General features: G+C 45.3%; 1 protein-coding gene across 1 annotated transcript in view; it reads left to right on the top strand.

Moving 5' to 3' along the window:
- The first annotated feature begins 13 nt into the window (after positions 1-13).
- ARFGAP3 (ARF GTPase activating protein 3) overlaps positions 14-19620 on the top strand; it is a 50971-nt gene continuing 31364 nt past the window's right edge. The window contains exons 1-6 of the mRNA XM_026017342.2: positions 14-313; positions 6167-6285; positions 10799-10871; positions 12063-12194; positions 13819-13902; positions 17647-17734. Coding sequence (XP_025873127.2) covers positions 98-313; positions 6167-6285; positions 10799-10871; positions 12063-12194; positions 13819-13902; positions 17647-17734 — 712 coding nt within the window. The 5' untranslated portion in view covers positions 14-97. The remainder of the gene's footprint in view (positions 314-6166; positions 6286-10798; positions 10872-12062; positions 12195-13818; positions 13903-17646; positions 17735-19620) is intronic.

Here is a 19620-nt window from a genome sequence, read left to right on the forward strand (position 1 = left end):
GCGGGCGGCGCCGGGGCGGGGCTCGAGTGGGCGGAGCCGCCGAGCGAGGCCGCGAGAAGAGAGCGGCGCGTGAGCCCCGGTGGTGGGCGTGGCCCGGATGGGCGTGCCCAGTGTGGGGGCGTGGCCTGACCGTCACGCGCAGCCCCGCCCCCTCGGCCGCCGTCTGTCTCCCGGAGGCGGCAACCGCTCCCGCTCGGCCCTTCCCGGTTGGCCGGGCCGGCTGCGCCTCGCGTCTCCGCCGACCATGGGGGACCCCAGCAAGCAGGACATCCTGAGCATCTTCAGGCGCCTTCGCTCCGTGCCGACCAACAAGGTAGCGGCCGCCGGGCGTGAAGAGGCTCGCTGGGCGCCCGTGTCCCAGCCCGCGGGGGCCCCGCTGCCGTAGTGGCCGCGGCGGCGGGAGGAGGAGCCCGCCGGGCCTGTGACACGTCGCACTTGCGGCCGCGGCGCCTCGGCCTCGCCTGGGTCCGGGCCGCGCCGCCCCCAGCCGCCGCCAGCCTCAGCGAGGAGCGGGGAGGGCGCGCACCGGGGCCCCGGGCGCGGCGGGCACCCGGGGGGTCGTGGGGGCGGGACGCGGCAGCATCTGGGGGTCCCTGGGGCCGGGGGCACGCGCTTGTGGTTCCTGACGCCGGGCGGGGGGGCGCCCACGGGGCGGCTCCTGGGGGGGCGGAGTGGGCCCCGGGGTTCCTGAGGCAGCTGGGGGCGAGGTCTGGGGCCCCCCACCCGGAGAGCGCTGGGGGGGCGCACCCCGGGGCCCGTGTGAGCGGGGCGGACCCGCAGGCCACCTGTGACCCAGCTGGGGAGCAGCACCGGCCCTGAGACTCCAGCTGGCGGCGCTGGGAGCCCGGGAAAGCCCCTGCGGCCCCCTCTGCGCCCCGAGCCGCCCTCTGAAGGTGCTCTGGGGTGCCTGTTGGAGCCTGGTTGGTCACCTGTGTCCTGATGGCAGCCTCAGTTTCCCTGCCTGATGAGCGGCCGAGTGGCCTCTGCGATGGCTTACAGCTCTTTTCCCTTGCTAAGAAGGCCCGCCACAGACCCTTTCTCTTTCTTCCCCTCGCGTCTCTTTGGAAATTGGGGTTTTTCTTTTTCTTATTCTTTTTTTTTTTTTTTTTTTTTTGGTCTCCAGAGGTGGTGGTTTTCTCTGTGACTTTTACAACTTTTCGCAACTGGCCCGAGATGTTGTGATGACACATCGGGGCTAACGTGACACCCTCCACTGAGGATCACAGGTCACACTGGGGCCTGCAGAGTGCAAAGGGCTGTCAGTGTGTCAGCGTGGACTCTCCCCTCCGCTCCTGTGACAGGAATCTGTCTGGTCCCCACTGTCACCTCCAAAGTGAACAGCTGTTAATGATCATGGTCATGAGCCATGACGTCATGCCATAGGAAGATCCCGAGTTTTATAAAATTTAGAGTTCTTTAAGTCTTGGTGGAAGGGAGCCCATACTTTGTACAGACTCAGAAGAGTGAGAGAGCAAAAGAGTTTACTGGAGGTGATGTCGGATGAGTGTAGGAAAGTCAGGAGGAGTAAAAGCTTCAGAAATTCTCTTTGTGCTAATTTCTTTGCTGTTTCCTTGATTTTTAAGTTTAGATTAACCTGCTTATAGGGAATGGTTGCTATATAGCGAGACAAGATTAGGACCCGCAGTTAGTAGTGTAGAAGTTATATTTTTTTAATCTGCTTTAGCTCAGAACCAGTGTGTGTTCTCTTTGAATTCATCAAAGGGAAGGTGCCCTCTCTTAAAGAAGTCATTGTCTTTTTTTTTTTTTTAAGATTTTATTTATTTATTTGAGAGAGAGAGAGAGAGAGAGAGTGGGAGAGCATGAGCAGGGGGAGGAGCGGGCTCCCCACTGAGCAGGGCTCGATGCCCAGACTCTGGGATGGTGACCTGAGCTGAAGGCAGACGCTTACCCAACTGAGCCACCAAGGCACCCCAAAGTCATTGTCCTTATGACACTTTTGAGGAACTTGTGTGGGCTCGCTGGTGACTGTGTTACCTTGGGCAGGTTACTCGACCACTTTGTACCTTCTTTCCTCCTCTGGAAACGGAGAGAGTGAGGAGGATCTAACCTGAATGGTTATTAGGAGGATTAAATGAGAAAATCCGAGAGAAGCACTTAGAACAGTGCCTACACGTGCTAGTCTTCAATAGCATCGGCTGTTGTTTTGTTAGGATCGTTATTATGAACAACACACCTGTGGAAAACTTTATATTCTGGAATAGGATTAATAAAAGCACAGAACAAAAGTATTTTCCAGTAATGTTGCATAGTCCAGAAATGTGCTACATTTCTTGATGAAGAATTTTTCATTTGATCCTTAGTAAGAAACCATTATCTCAGCAAAGATGAAAACGAGTTTTAATGTTATGGAGGAGTTGGTGAACAGGAAGCATTTTTTTCAGAAGGGGCTATAACAGAGAGCTCTAAGATACACTGGGAAGGTACTTCAAGAGAAACGACAGGGTTTACTTTCAGAATATGTTATCTGGTTTCTTCATCTCATGTGTGATGAATATTTACTCTGGACCAAGGTTTTAACCCAGAAGGTCAGTGTTCCAGTTTGAGAAATCCTTCCTTGTCTCTATGTGTTCCTTAGTTTTATTGCTTGATTGCTTGAGTTCCTCTGTCAACAAGTATCGTTGAGCAGCTGTAGTCCACGGGGCACTGTGCAGAGCAATGGGGTCCACGGATGGAGGGGGACAGGCTCCTGCCCTCAGGGAGCCTCACGTCTGGGGGCTGGAAGACAGATGAAGGTGAACCCCCCCAACCCCAGCCAAACTGCACGAGGGGCAATGTGGTGAGCGGTGAAGAGTGGACTCTGGGCCAGGCCGCCTGGGGTCCAGTCCCCAAGATACCACTCCTCAGCTAAAACTTTGTAAGTCCTTAGTTTTCTCTAAAATGGAGATGAAAACCGCACTATGTAATTTGCAAAGAACGCAAAATGTGCAAGATGAAAATGCAGGGCCCTTGTTTAAAAAGTGTTGAGGATGTCAGGATGAGACAGCAGAGCATGAAGCAACCACAGGCTTTTCTACATGTGGGGCCCTGGGCAACTGCACAGGTCTCACACACGTGCCCAGAAGCTGGCCTTGATGGGGACAATAATAATACCTCCTTATAGGGGTGTGATGATGGTTCAGTTGGTCAATAACAGTACCTGACATGGAATAAATTTGCTCAACTCTAGCTGTTGTTTGTCTGGTACTTACTCTCATCATTAGGCAAAGCAAATTGTTAGGCAGAGGCATTTCTTTTTTTTTTTTTTTGTGGGGGGGGGGTCAGAGGGAGAGGTAGAGAAAGAATCTTAAGCATCGTAGAGCCCGACGGGGGAGGGGGGGCTCGATCTCATGACCCTGAGCCGAAATCAACAATTGAGCACCCCAGAAGCATTTGATTTTCATCACCATAACAAGTGCATTCTGCTTAGAAAACCCTATCTCAATTCTGGCGTGGGGTTGCGTATCAAAACAAAGCGCCATCCCGCTCTTGAAGCTCAGTCTCCTGCTCCAGCATTCGTGAGGGCCACACTGGGATTCCTTAGTGCCTCCTGAGGTCAGGCCCCACAGTTCCCGCTCCCCACCACCCCTACAAACTGTTCTACCACCTGTGTTTGCATGCAGTGAGTGCCTGCTTTGTGCCAGGCTCAGTGTCCGGCTCAGGTGCAGGAGAGGGGGCCCCTGGCCTCTTGGAGTGACATTTGGTAAGTCCTCATCGTAGCTGCTGGGTCAGGCGGGTGCTTGGGTGGCATGTTTAGAAGACCCCCTGCTCCCTTCTCAGCCTTGTGAGCAGACCGCCTCAGGAGTGACTCCCAGTCTTGCCTGGTCTGGGCTGTGCACCATCTCCGTGGTCACCTCCCTCCATGGGGCCACTTACTGCAATTTAAGATTCTGTTCTTGAGATTTCAATTGCTTCTTGGACCTTGTCTTTTTTTTTATTTATTTATTTATTTATTTATTTATTTATTTATTTATTTATTTATTTATTTTTAACTTTTTGTATCCTCTCCCTGCTTCTTTCAACTTGTAACTAATTGTCTTGCCTATGAGGCTGTGGGCTCCATCCACAGGCTCCATGCCGGCTAACCCTTCCTGGACTACCTTTGCACATCTGCTTTGTGTGTGCCAGGTACTCACTTGGTAGTAAGTGCACAAATGTTAGTTGAGCGACTGGGGGATTGCAGATGACCTCTTGCAGAGGGACAGCACCATTGGCAGAGTTGGTGATGCTGTTTGGTGCCCCATGGAAGGGGATTCCTTACTCACCTGGCCGTTACCACAAGGCATCTTGATGTCTGTGTCCTTCCCTCCCACTGCTCAGTGAGCTCCAGAAAAGCCAGCATGTGGCCTGGCAGAGGGTAGGGATTCAGCATAGTGTTTGTGGAATCTCTGACACCAGGTAGTTCTGAATACCTCAGTGCCTGCCATAGTGTCGGGCATACAGCAGGCAGTCAGTAAATGCTGCCATGAATGGACTGGCACCTTCTGTGTCAGTTGTCACCCTGACCCCACTATTCACGCAGGCTTTTCACGTGAGTCACAGTGAGGGGCTTTGGGAAATCTGCTGGTGTTTTCACTTTTGTGTTGCCCTCAGAAGGCCAGAAGCCAGGTCCTCCTTGATGACTAGAGTTGGAACAACCTTCGCATAGGTGGCTCTGTCTACAAAGTGTTTCTAAAATATGGGGCTCTTTTTCTGGTGGGGGGGAGATGGGGAGAAGAAATGTTCTCTTATTAGTACAATTTTTGCTATTCTGTTTTTCTGACTTTAATTCATTATAAATATGGGTTTCCATTACAGACTCTGTATATTTTAGTTATGCTTTTTTTTTTTTTTTTTTTTTTATTCATAGAGACACAGCTAGAGAGAGAGGCAGAGACACAGGCAGAGAGAGAAGCAGGCACCATGCAGGGAGCCCGATGTGGGACTCGATCCCGAGTCTCCAGGATCATGCCCTGGGCTACAGACGGCGCTAAACCGCTGCGCCACCGGGGCTGCCCAACTCTGTATATTTTAAAGTCATTTTATGCTCCTGTTGCCAGGCGCTATGAGATGAAGAATGTTCGGCCTCAGTCAGTGTTGAGGGAGGAAGGCCCTGGGTGTCATGAGGTTGCCGTCAAGCTGTCAGCTGGGGCTGCCTCTCTGAAGCTTAGGGTTCCCGCTCCCAAGCTTACCCTTGTGGTGCTTCGCCGACCTCTGCTCCTCACTGGCTATTGGACTTGTGGCCTCAGTTCCTCACCACGCGAGGATGTCCACTGGGCTGTGTCCCCCTGACACAGCAGCTTGCTTCCCCCAGAGCCAGTGATCCAAGGGAGGGGGATAGCAAGGAACAGGAAGGAAGCCACAGCAGCTTTTCCAACCTAACCTCTGCCTTATTACTGGTCACAGAGCACCCTGCCCGGGTGAGGGTGGCAGTCACACCTGCCATCCCATTGGCTGGGGTCAAAAGGACCATGTGTGAGCCCTGCCCTCTGGTGGAGAGCCACTGTCTAGAGGGCCACAGGGCCTTGAGCATTCTCAGCAGGGGGACATCCTGGCTTGTGTGTGTGTCCGGTAAGAATCCTGTTGATGCTTACTTAACATAAAATCATTTATAGGAGTACCTGAGTCGGTTAAGTGTCTGCCTTCAGCTCAGGTCATGATCCCGGGGTCCTGGGATCGAGCCCCATGTCAGGGCTCCCTGCCCATCGGGGAGTCTCCATCTCCCTGTGCTCCTCCCCCTACCTCATGCTCTCCCTCTCTCTCTCAAACAAATAAATAACATCTTTTTAAAAATATATAATTAAATATAATGAGATAATACTAAAAGAAATTGAAAGTTGAGGTTTAAAAAAATCTGAGATTTTAAAAAAAGATTTTATTTATTTATTTGAGAGAGAGAGCATGAAAGTAGGGAAGGGAGAGGAAGAGGGAAAAGCAGACTCCCTGCTGAGTGGGGAGCCCCACATGGATCTCAATCCCAGGACCCTGAGATCACGACCTGAGTGGAAGGCAGATACTTAACTGATGGAGCCACTCAGGTGCCCCTAGGTGAGATATTTTGTAAAAACCAGTTTAAAGGTGTAAAGGTGAAGCAGCTTTCAAGCTCAACCACAATCGTCTCCTATAAGATGCTTCGTTTGGCTAATATGGATGAATTAATTAGTAACTGAATTTTGAAATTTTCTTTCAGGTGTGTTTTGATTGTGGTGCCAAGAATCCCAGCTGGGCCAGTATAACCTATGGGGTGTTTCTTTGTATCGACTGCTCAGGGTCACACCGGTCACTGGGCGTTCACTTGAGTTTTATTCGGTGAGTCTTTTTTCATCATGGGTGGGAGGGATCCTGTTGTTACACAGGTCTTTTTCCCCTTTTTCCCTTCATGTTTGTTTTGACATGAGGTAGGATAAGAGGCGGCTCTGAGTTATGGGAGATTTGAATCTTTAGAATTAGGTGAACTGGGAAAATGGATCCTTTTCTATTCTATTGCTGTTCTGTAGAGCTCTGTGCCAGGGACCTGAGGCTGTGGCGCTGAAGACAGAGTCAGAATGAAGGATTTGAGACATTCTTCCTCTGCCTTTATCACCTTCTAATAACCAGCAGCTCAGAGGAATCTTACTATGACACGCTTGTGACAGAGGGGGTTTGGGGTGCTGTGAGTCCGTCACACACCCTATCAGGAGGCGAGCTGATGTAAAGGGCGAGAAGCCCTCATTATAGCATGGGTGTGCTTCCGGCCCCATCCTACAGCCCTGGCTCCTGGAGGTCACTGATCTCACAGACCCTGAATGAATGATTTTTGTATACATTTTAGTGAGAATTTCAAGTGCTTGTAAAAAGAAAGTCTTTCATTTTTTTATCTGCAGACCTGGGCTACATCGGCTCCTTCTGGCGAGTATGTATCTTCTACTCAGACAGTCTGGCAGTAGCCTAGATGGGGCTTTTGTGTGCACCCCCTTGGACACAGCCCCACAGTCCAGTGGGAGGTGAAGTGCCCTTGTGTGAAGTAAAAGTAATTAACAAAAGGACCCCTAGGCAGGCTCAGGACTTGGAATCCCAGCAAGGCCTGCACTTCAGCCCCCGGGGGCCTAGGCCACCGAGCAGCCCTGGTTCTGATCTCCATTACTGCTGACCCCCTCCAACCACTTCACCTATTTCCCTGTCACTTTTTTCCAGGGGAGGAGCCAATAGGCAGGCAGGCTATTTGGAATTGTGGCGAGCAGTTTAATTTTATATTATGACCTAAGGAATATTGATACAATGTGATTATTATGAAGAGCATTAGCTCCTGTAAGATAAAATCAGTTATAATTTGTGATGAGATATTTTACATGATGGCATAAAAATTGTGTAGTAAAAATAATAAGATAAATTTTTAAAATATATTAACTTAAAAAACCTTTCCTGTTGTACTTTCATGAGTTCTTTTTTTCAGAAATCGGTTCATAGAGGCATGATGAGCTAATAGCTGTATAACTCCATATGTAATGAATTAGAAAAAGGAGTTCTTTTGTGCACTCTTCCTGGTTTCATTTCCTGTCTTTTCTTTTTTCTTAGAGATGTTGGTCCCAGAATATTTTGACTATACTACCCTATCCTGTTCTTGTCTCTTTTTTTAAATGTCGAGGTCTTTATGTGCCAAGGCAAGTTTCTTTCTTTTTTTTAAAAGATTTATTTATTTACTTATTTATTTGAGAGAGAGAGTGAGCAGGACAGAGTATGAGCGGGGGGTGAGGGGCAGAAGGAGAAGCGGACTCCCTGCTGAGCAGGGAGCCCAATGTGGGGCTTGATCTTTGGACTATGGGATCACGACCTGAGCTGAAGGTAGATGCTTAATCAACTGAGCCACTCAGGGACACCTTTTAAGTGTACTTCCCCTGACCCCTGTTCAGCTCCAGACCAGTTGTTACCAGTTAACATAAGGCAATGTGTAACCGGCCATCTTCCTTTGTTCTTCCCCTCTTCCTCTCTGCCAAGTCCCACCCATTATAATCTGGCCCTCCCTTTGCTTCACCACCAAAGCATACCTCCAGTTTCAACCATTCCGGAAATCAGGCGGGTTTCTGACGTGTTCCCGGGTGAGGGAAGGACTGACCAGAAACCTAATGCGGCTAGACAGTGGAGTCTCCTCCGGCTGCTGCAGGTTTAATGACTACCCTTTAAAAAGTCAGATAAATATAACTATGAATCCCAGTGTTTATAAATGATTCAGAAGCAACTATTAAAAAATCCCGTGTCACTGGAGGTCAGCAGTATAGGAGTTGGGCAAGAGAAAGCCAAGGATGATAAGGGTACTCAGTAGGGTTTTTGTTTGTAAGAGGTGGAGGTTTGCTCTTTGGATGTTTTTTTTAATTGGTTACCAAAATTACAAACACTAGCCTAATGGGGAAAAAAAAAATGCAAGCAGTCCCAGAGTTCATAAAGTAAGAAGTGAAAAGTCCTTCCTCTCGAATCCCTTTCTCTTCTTCTTCCTCTCCCCCTGCCAGACACAGACACACACACACACAGACACACACGTTGTGCTCCCCAGGCACAAACAGATTAGCAGTTTAGTTTATGGAATGTTTATTTAAGTGGAGGTTTGGGGGGTTTTTTAAAAGTGGAATTTCAAGTCAACAACTTTACAACGGAAAAAATTTATGAACTGTTGCTTTTGCCAACCTACAGGGGAAAGGTGGGTTAGGCATCCATGGAAATGGCCAACTGCCACTTGGAGCAGAGTGGATGTAACCGGACTGGCCCCTGCCCACCAGCTGCTGGGGCTTGACCTCTGCGCCTCCGCTCCTGGGCAGCTGGGCCTTGCTGTGCCTCTTCCTCCTCCAGCTCTGTTTCTTTTCAAGTTCACTGTTAAGTATTTCATGAGTTTATGAAAGGTGAATGGAAGCTAGTCCTCCCTGCAGTGGGCTGAGGGCAGGAACAGGCTTAACTACAGCATTAACAAGAGGACAAACTGTAAAGTGCCACCCAGGACATGGAAACAGCATCGCATCCACTTCTGTGGAAGATTAGTCCAAGTTGAAAGGAGGAGGAGACATTTGCAGTGAACTTCAGGGTTTTGGTGACATTTTGATAATGGAAACAAGGCAGGGAAAAGGAGGTGAGCACTCAGACTTTAAGGAAAGTTATAGAGGCTGGAAAAAGTAAAATATGCAGCAGCTAATTTTTATATGCATAGGAAAAGGAGGAGATAAAGGATTCCAAGGGGGAGATTTGGGTGACATTGTAGAGGGTCTTTATTACTAGGCCAGACCCTGTACTTAACTGCTGAGGGGTTGAGGGGCAAATGCAGGCAGGCTGGCCTGGGCCCTGGATGCAGCAGGTGCCCACAGACATTGGCCAGATAGTGCCTGGTGGGCGTTAGGAGAAAGGGTGCTGCAGCCAGCTGCTGGGGGCCCAAGTCCCAGCACCATCCTGGACTGCCTCTGGGTGTGCTCCTTCCTACTCTGTGTCTCCTTCCCTTGAAAGAGGGGATGAGAAGACTGCTACTCGTTGCAGAGGTTTTCGGGAGGAGAAAGTGGGTGAATCCATATATAAAGCCTGGCATGTGGTGGCCCCCAGGAAGTGCTGCTGCCGATCAGGGCCGAGTCATCTAAGTGCCTGCCCAGGGGATGCAAGAGGAGAACCGTGTTGTGATGTGAGTTAGGAAGGCAACACCTCCCATGGCCTTCTGTTAAGTAGCCAGGCCAGTTTATGAACAGCTGGCTGGCTGCCTGGAAGCTATTCCTGGGCTTGTCTATAAGGAAAAGTCTAGATTAATTGTGGTAAATGGATAAAATTCCATTTAAAATTTTTGATTACATAACTTTGTCCTGTTTATTTGGTGAGATTCCTTCTGATTTCAAAATCTATTTAAATGTTCCACTTAATGGACAGCCACTAGTGAAGCTAATTCATGGAATTTTAATTTTAAGAAGGTTCTGTGTTGATGCATAAGGATTGTAGAGGTCGTGGGAAACCCATTTTCTCATTTACCTAGTTGGTAAACAGGAGATACTTTGTTAAAGGGACACTAATTCTTCAATTTTTCTTACTTCCTCTGCTTTACTTTTTCTTCACATTGTCACAGACTATTCCCTTTAACACATTTCTTAATCTAAATTAAAGGTAAGAAATAACCGACAGTAAGTCACTTCCTCATGTCAGAACAGGCATGCATGAGCAATTAAATTTCCTCTTAATATTGACTATTTTCACAGGCCACTGTCATCAAAAACTTTTACTTTCAAATCCCAATGTTATGTTTTCCCTCTTAGAGCACTAAATCCTGACCATTCTCCCTTCCCTGAGGGTGGCGAGGTTGGGCAGGTCCTTTCCACCTGATGATAAGACCAAGCATTTCAGAGGCTCCCATAGGGGTCAAACTGGACAAATGGATAGAACATCTGAAAACATCAGAACAGTACATCTATTTTGAGCAGAGACACGTTACCAATACTTAGATCAGAAGCCACTGAGAATGTGAGGCAAGGAGACAGAGTTGTTGAATGGCCCTGGAAAGCTTGTCATGTTCCCTGCGTGGTAGAAGAAGAGAAGCTGGTTGGGGTCCCTGTGGCACAAGTGCTGCTGGCCTGGTGTGGCCTGTCTGTGGGGAGGAGAGCAGGTGGCTGGCCCCTCGGAGACTCGGCTGCTAGGAAGGAGGAGAATGGCTAGGAGCCACTTGTATGGCTGTCATGTACCCTGCAGGCTCAGCGTACTGCGTCACTGTTAACACAAACTCAGAAGTCCTCAGGATCCTGAACATCAAGGAACTCTTGTTTTCAAAAGTTTAGTGTCTTGATTGTGGGGGAAAAACGTGTTAACATTTGAGAATATTCTTTCCATTTAGATCTACAGAGCTGGACTCTAACTGGTCTTGGTTTCAGCTGCGATGCATGCAGGTTGGCGGAAATGCTAACGCAGTAAGTTCATCTCAGACTCACTGTTTCTTTTCTTGTATAAATACGTGTTATACTAGGAAGGAAGCTCGGTGTTTGCATGTGCGAGTTTGGGGCGCCCTATCAGATAGCAAAGACAGGAAAGGCTTGGGAGTGGATGGCCCAGGTGACTTGTTATCTGTTAAATACCTAGTACCTACCAGGCTCTGGGCTCTGGGTGTGGGGATATAGTGATAAGACAAATGAGATCCCTCTTCTTAACTTAGTAATTTCTGGGTAAAATATACCTTTTTAAAAAAAGATTTGATTTATTCATGAGAGACACAGAGAGAGAGGCAAAGACATAGGCAGAGGGCGAAGCAGGCTCCCTCTGGGGAGCCCGATATGGGACTCACTCCCAAGACCCTGGAATTACGAACTGAGCCTAAAGCAGATGCTTAACCAGCTGAGCCTCCCAGGTGCCCCTAAATATAACTTTTTAAGTGTTTAATTAACTTATAATTTTACAAGAGCAGATTTCCTTAACTCCCCTTACAAACCTAAGTAAGGACCCTCAAATATGTTAAACTTCATTTACAAATTCAGTATATCTGATTCATCATATTGGGTTGCTCATACAGATTTTTAGAATATCTTCATTAAGATATGACCTTTGTAATTCATGTCTGTGTATGGACCCTTATGGAGTGGTTGAACAGAGTTTCCTCTGATTATTTAAACATTTGTTTTACCACCTTGTTTATGCTGTGGTCCCTGTTGATGAAGAAATAGTTCTGGGCAAGGTGAAGGTCAGCATAGCTCCTAACCAGTTCCAATTAGTGGGATTCCAGTGTAGTTGAATTCAGACTGAAGTGAATGGCTCATGAACTAAAAGTCCAGAGTGGAAGGTGACCCCCCAAAGTAACAAAATAATCTGGAATGATGGAAGTGCTTTAACAGAGAGGAACGAAGGGCCAGCGATTTCATTTTGTAATGCGAATCTCATGTCTAGTTTTACCAAAATATTCATGTTGCACGTGTGGAAGGTATTACTTTTACAAGGAAAGGTTTATATTAAGTTTTGTGGTTTTAAATTGTTTTTGTAAATTATGTGGTTTAATTACTTTTCTTTTCCCCAGTATTTCCCAAAAATCCTTCACAAAATGAAGTAATGTTTTCAGTTATATGTTCGATTTAATACAGCATTCCTGTTAATTTGTGTGTTTTCCTCCACAGTCTTCCTTTTTCCATCAACACGGCTGTGCCACCAATGACACCAACGCCAAGTATAATAGTCGTGCTGCTCAGCTCTATCGGGAGAGAATCAAGTCACTGGCCTCCCAGGCAACGCGGAAGCACGGCACTGATGTAAGTTGCTGGTGGATGGGGTTGTCTCCTTCAGATGAACATTTATTTTAGTAGAAAAAGGGGTAAACAGTAAAACCTTCTAACTGGATTCTCTTGCAAGGAAACAACCTGTAGTTGATTCTCATTGTTCATGGCAGTTATGCTCTGTGAGCTTGCTGTGAGCATTTGAATGAGTAAATGCCAAAGCATCACTCCTACAGGAAATAGAGGGGTAGGCTCCTATAGGCTTCTGGTCACAATGTTTCCATCAGCTGATCAGTACATAATCTCATTTTACATGTGCTTCTGCTTAAGGGCTCCTTTTTAAATTTTTTTTAAGATTTTAAAAATTTATTTATTCATGACAGACACAGAGAGAGAGTCAGGGACAAAGGCAGAGGAGAAGCAGGCTCCCCACAAGGAGCCCAATGCAGGTCTTGATCCTGGAACTCTGGGATCACGCCCTGAGCTGAAGGCAGATGCTCAACTGTTGAACCACCCAGGTGCCCTAAGGACTCCTTGTTGAACAGATTATGTAATTAAGCATGTGATATACTTAGTATATTGCTATAAAAATGTTTAATATATATAGATGTAACTTAATATATTATTAATCTATAGTTATTGACTCATTAACATTGAACTCACTGCCCACAGCACTAGAACTCATTCCTGAATGAAGCTTACCTGACACTATTTTCTCTATGAGGCACATCACAGCCTGTATGTGCTTAGGAGCATTAGGAGGACTGCAGCCTAGCCTGGACGGCCTGTAAACAAGGAAATCACCAGCAAAGCACAAATATGTGGAAAATGTGGCACTAAATAGACCACAGAAAGGACACATTTAGTGTTGGAGAGCTTAAACGAGAAGGCGGAGCATCACTTTGTTCAGTCTCAGCCGGGAAGGTGCACCTTGGGTGGCTCAAATTCTCTGCTGGTCCGCACACGTCTGTGAAGGACCACAGATGTGTCTCAAGTACCGATTTGGGGGTTACGAGTAAACTCTGACGGGTGGGTAAAGTTGCAAATACAGAACCCACTATTCTCGTGGAATTGACTGTACTTTGGAACCTGCGCTTAGAAATGAAATCCTTGCTTCTCCCTCTGCCTGTGTCTCTGCCTCTCTCTCTGTGACTATCATAAATAAAAATTAAAAAAAAAAAAAAAAAGGGATCCCTGGGTGACGCAGCGGTTTGGCGCCTGCCTTTGGCCCAGGGCGCGATCCTGGAGACCCGGGATCGAATCCCACGTCGGGCTCCCGGTGCATGGAGCCTGCTTCTCCCTCTGCCTGTGTCTCTGCCTCTCTCTCTCTCTCTCTCTCTCTCTCTCTCTGTGACTATCATAAATAAAAATTAAAAAAAAAAAAAAAAAGAAATGAAATCCTCAATCATTCCTTTTCAGAAACGGCTTGTGGATCTGGTAGGTGACATCCTCGAGATTTGGAAGCATAAGTTAGTGGGTTAGTGGGTTAGTGGGATTACTAAAATGTGCTCAAGGGCCCCGTGTAGGCACGTACTGATTGTATAGTAGTGGAAAGTACCCATCTTTACCAAACAGGTCTCTAGAAGGGGAATGAGAGTATAAAATAAAACCCTTTAAAGGCAGGTGAAGGGCTAAGCGGTGCTTTCTGTTTTTGTTCTAGCTCTGGCTGGATAGCTGTGTGGTTCCACCTTTGACCCCTCCGCCAAAAGAGGAAGATTTTTTTGCCTCTCATGTTTCTCCTGAGGTATGTATTATGCCTTATACTATTTTATTGTATTTTTTTAGGATTTTATTTATTTATTAATGAGAGACACACACACACAGAGAAAGAGAGAGAGAGGCAGAGACACAGGCAGAGGGAGAAGCAGGCTCCATGCAGGGAGCCCGACTGGGGACTTGATCCTGGGTCTCCAGGATCAGGCCCTGGGCTGAAGGTGGCGCTAAACCTCTGAGCCACCTGGGCTGCGCACCTTACACTATTTTAAAGTATCCCTACTCTTGCAGTTATTTTTTTTTTTTTAATTTTTATTTATTTATTTATTTATTTATTTATTTATTTATTTTTTATTTATGATAGTCACAGAGAGAGAGAGAGAGGCAGAGACACAGGCGGAGGAAGAAGCAGGCTCCATGCACCGGGAGCCTGATGTGGGATTCGATCCCGGTCTCCAGGATCGCGCCCTGGGCCAAAGGCAGGCGCCAAACCGCTGCGCCACCCAGGGATCCCTACTCTTGCAGTTATAAAGGGTGTGTAATTAAACATTTCAGTCAGGAGACAGATTAAGCTGCTCTAACAAACATCCCTGAAATATAGTCACTTAAGACAGAAATCAGTTTCCATCAACAGTTCAGAAGTCGTCTGTCCAGGGTTGACCAAGGGATTTATTTTGCTCTTCCACATGTTGGCTTCCATCTCAAGCTCCAAAGTGTCTGCTCTAGCTCATGACCTTTTGCAGCAATGGCAAGGGGGGCAAGCATCTAAGAAAGCAAGTGCCCAATCCTTTTACTAAAAAATGTAGAGGTAGTGCTTATTACTTCTGCTTGTGTCCTGGTGGCCAGAGTTTAGTTATACTTCTGTACCTAGCTGTGAGGGAGGCCGAGAAATTATTACTAGTAGTCTGCCACAGTTCAGTTGAGAACTGTGGAACTCACAAAGAATGAAGAATTTTTTAAAAATTAATTAATTAATTAATTTAGAGAGTGTGAGCAGGGAGAGGGGCAGAGGGAGAGAGAATCTCAAGCAGACTTCCCCCACTGAGTGTGGAGCCCAATGTGGGACTCAGTTTCACGACGCCAAGATCATGACCTGAGCCAAAATCAAGAGTCGATGCTTAACTAATGGCCCTAAACCCAAGTTTTAATAGGAGTTTGAATCTCATTGTCCCAATTTAGCTGTGGACCTAGAGCATATCTCAAGGCTATTGTAAGAATGTCAGTTGGGTAAGCATCTGACTCTTGATCTCAGCTCAGATCTTGGTCTCAGGGTTGTAAATCAAGCCCTGTGTTGGGTTCCATGCTTAAGTAAAAGATTGAAATCAGTACTTATGCAAGGAATTAGGAGCTGGCACAGAGTAAGCCTCTAGCCAATGTGCCAAAATCCTTATCTTCATTGTGTGATTTGGTAGGAGCAACAGTAATAATCCCCAAGTCACTAAGATTGGGGAACATAAGACCTCCACAGCCTAAAATATTTACTGAGTGGTCCTTTAAGGAAATGTGTGCAGGCCCCTGGCTTAGAGCCTCAGATGTCTGTTTGCTGCCCTTCCTCCTCCTGGTCCCACTGGGGTGGGGGTGCATTTGCTTACCTACTGCTCCACCTGTTCTTTAACCCATTTTCAAGTACACATGTGGAAGGGTGTATACATTGCTAACCCTTGATTTTTTTTTTATTATAATGTACACATACATGTTCATTGACCTACATGTTCAGTAGTTACTAGAAGTAGTTATCAAAAAAGGGAACAGAAAACAAAACAAAAGATAAGACACTCTGTCATGATCTTTGCCTCTTGTTTAATATAGAACGAGATACAAAATATCCAGACTAGTAGCTGAGAAGTGTTAGGAATAGAAACGACAGGCTGAAAGGAGGAGACAGAGGAAGAGTTTGGTGTGGACTAATGTTGGAATTAGTATGGAATTAGAATTAGTATGAACTCATGTTTATTTTGCTGTGTCTCTCTGGACACACACGCACATGTGCAGACACACATGATGGAGCACTGATGACAAATATGTGTGTCTCCATGGGTGAACACACACACGGATGTATTACCTGGCTCTGTCTACCAAGGGGCCCAGAGACAGGGACATGCTGGTACACAAGTGCACCCAGCTACTCACATCTGGATTTCCAAATGCCAAGAGGAATCAGGTCTACCTCTGGAGAAATGGCAGATTCTAGGACTGGGACCACTAGGACAGCTAAGCCTGGAGCATCTTGTAGTGCTGAAAAGTGAGAAAGTGCTGGGTGGAGAGGGTGACAGATAGAGAGGGCATGTCAAGAGGACTCAGGAACCAATCAGAAGGAGTTCCCAATGATCAAAGCTGGAAAAACTTCAACAACAAATTATGTAATGACCGTTTGGATTATAATCCAAAGAATAAATAAACATCCACGAGTCCACTCTAATAGAAATAGGTAATTGAATAAATAAATCAAGAGAAGGGACGATGTTCCTTAGAGAAAAATTCAATCATATATGGCAAACAGACACATGAAAAGATGCTCACCATCACTCATCATCAGGGAAATGTAAATCAAAACCACAGTGAGATACCACCTCATGCCTGTCAGAATGGCTAAAATCAAAAACATAAGAAACAACAAGTTTTGGCAAGAATGTGGAGAAAAACATACCCTCATGCAGTGTGGGTGGGAGTGCAAATTGGTGCATCTACTGTGGAAAACAGTATGGAAGTTCCTCAAAAAATTAAAAATAGAACTATCATATGATCCAGTAATTCCACTACTGAGTATTTACCCAAGGAAATGAAAACACGAATTCAAAAATATATATGCATCTGCTGTTTATTGCAGCATTATTTACAATAGACAAACTATGGAAATAGCCCAAGTGTCCATTGATAGATGAATGGATAAAGAAGTATGTAAAATGGAATATTATTGGGCTATAAAAAAGAATGACGTCTTGTCATTTGCAACAAAATCGATGGACCAAAAGGTTATAATGCTAAATGAAATCAGAGAAAGACCAACACCAAATGATTTCACTCATATGTGGAATTTGAGAAGCAAAACAAACAAACTCTTAAAAAAAACCCAGACTATTAAATACGGAGAACAAACTGGTGGTTGCCAGAGGGGAGGGAGGTGGGGGAGAGTTGAAACAGGTAAAAGGGATCAAGAGCACACTTATGTTTTTTTTTAAGGTTTATTTTTTTTAAGGGTGGGGTAGGGTGGGCCAGAGGGAGGGAATCTTCAAACAGACTCCCTGCCAAGTGTGGAGCCTGACCTTGGCTAAATCTCTTAACCACTTAACCAACTGAGCCACCCAGGTACCCCAAGAGCACACTTATCTTGATGAGCCCTTGGTAATGTACAGAGTTGTTGAATACCTGAAACTAATATGACACTGTATATTAATTATACTTCAGTTTAAAAAAAAGAAAGAAAAGAACAGACATGTCTTGAGTGGCTCAGTTGGTTAAGTATCTGACTCTTGGTTTCAGCTCAGGTCATGATATCAGCGTCCAGCCTTCATCAGACTCCAGGATCGGCAGAGACTGCTGGAGATTCTCTCTCCTTCTCCCTCTGCCCCTCCCCACCACGTGTGCACTCTCTCTCTCACAAATAAATACATAAATCTTAAAAAAAAAAAAAAGAATAGACATGTTTTAATATTATCTTTCCTTCCTCCTAATCTAGGCACTTAGAAGGTAACTATTAAATTATTAGCTTTTCCTTTGCTTTGGTTTTTTGTGACTTTTCTTTTGCTTACTGATGGCCTTTCTCACCTTGCTGCAGGTGAGTGGCACAGGGTGGGCCTCAGCACAGCCAGAAGTATCTTCTTTGCCACCAAGGAATGTGGAAACCACTCCAGCTAATAATGAAGGTAGTCTTCAGAACTGTCATGTAAAGCTATCCTTTGGTTCAATGGCATGCTATGAAACTACGAGCAAATAAGATCCTTGGGGTACCTTGGTCAGTCAGTTAAGCATCAGACTCTTGGTTTCGGTTCAGGTCGTGATCTCAGGGTCATGAGATCAAGCCCCGCACTGGGCTCCACATTCAGTGTGGAGTCTGCTTGAGATTCTCTCTCCCTCTCTGTCCTGTTCGTGTTCTCTCTCTCTAAAATAAATAAGTAAATGTAAGAAAGAAAGAAAATAAGATTCTTGTATTTAATAATGAAAGATGCCCCTGGTAGATTATATAGTGGGAAAAAAAAATTACTAAACAGGGAGTATGATTTCATTTTTATAAGAAACTGAAACAAAAACATCTACACACAGAAAACATGCTAGAAGGTACATGCCAGATTGTTAACTGAATTACTTTTTACCTTCAACTTGATACAGTTGTGAAGTAAATGAATTTGTGTAATGAGTATGTTACTTCTATACTCAGAAGAACAAGGTTTCAATTTTAAAAATGATTCTGTAGTTAATATCTAGTGATTTGCATTTGGTGATTTTAGTATAGGCTTATATTAATTTATTTTTTAAGATTTTATTTATTTATTTTAGAGAGAGAGCGTGAGCAGAAGGGGCAGAGGGAGAGGGAGAGAGAGAATCTCAAGCAGAGCTGGATGTGAGGCTTGATCCCAGGACCCTGAGATTATGACCTGAGCCAAAGCCAGGAATTGAAACCTTAACCAACTGTGCCACACAGGTGCTCTAGGATTATATTTATTATAAATATACCTATATCAATTGCTTGCATTAAAAAAAATCACTTATGTGATATGAATAACAAGGATGAAGACATCAACTTTTTCTGTTTTAAGGTTGAACATTTTTTGTTAGCCATAAGGTGTGTAAATTAACAACGTTTGACAGCTATACAGGGAATCCCTGGGGTGTGACTCCATAAGAAGTGTTGGCTGGTATCAAATGAGCATAGAAAAAAAAAATGAGCGTAGAACTACTTTTGGGAACTTGGTGAGATAGGAAGGACCAAACACTCAGCCAACTTTATGACTAAGATTCTTACTCGAGAAACTTTCTGGCAAAGGTTTTTGTTTGTTTGTTTTTGTTTTGTTTTGTTTTGTTTCTGGAGGGCTAGAGAGTAACTGGTATTTATCAAGAAGAGAGTCCTAGAACAGTGGTCATTCAGATTTCTGTGAGAGTGGGGTTGGGGAGCATGCTGTAAGGAAAAGTCACTTCATTTGTGTTGAATTATAGGCATAAGGGTAGGAATGTCTGAGATTCCATCAAACAATAGATTTTAGGATGCCTCTTTTTAATGTTACTGATCTTAGGAGTTGACCTGTCAGCAAACCAGGATGGGAACATTTTGCATCCTGGGAAACAGTGAATGGAGTTGGAACAAGTGCCTAACATTTTGGAAAAAATAATAAAGCAGAATTCCATCTTTACTCTTTACATCAACCTAAATTCAATTGAATCAAAGATTTACATATAAATCATGAAAATATGAAGATACTAGAAGAAACATGGGTAAAACTTTTCTGTCCTCTTGGAATTGGGAAGTCCTTCTAGGTATATTCAAGCCTCCTGAAAGAGATCAACAGATCTATTACAAATAGAACACTTCTGTTCTGAAGAAATGCTTTAAAGACGAGTGATAAACAGTTGCAATTTGTAGATAGAAAGCTTGTTTCCTTAATATGCAAAGAACTTTGGCATGGCTGGGTTTCATATGATTTGATCATACGTGATCATATGTGATTTTTTTGCCCATTTTGTTTTTTGTGAAAATGACCCTAAATGCCTGCTAAGAACACACCTCTAAGTGGTGTTTAGCTTTTTAATTTCTTAA

Source organism: Vulpes vulpes, chromosome 16 (assembly GCF_048418805.1).
Source record: "Vulpes vulpes isolate BD-2025 chromosome 16, VulVul3, whole genome shotgun sequence".
NCBI lineage: Eukaryota > Metazoa > Chordata > Mammalia > Carnivora > Canidae > Vulpes > Vulpes vulpes.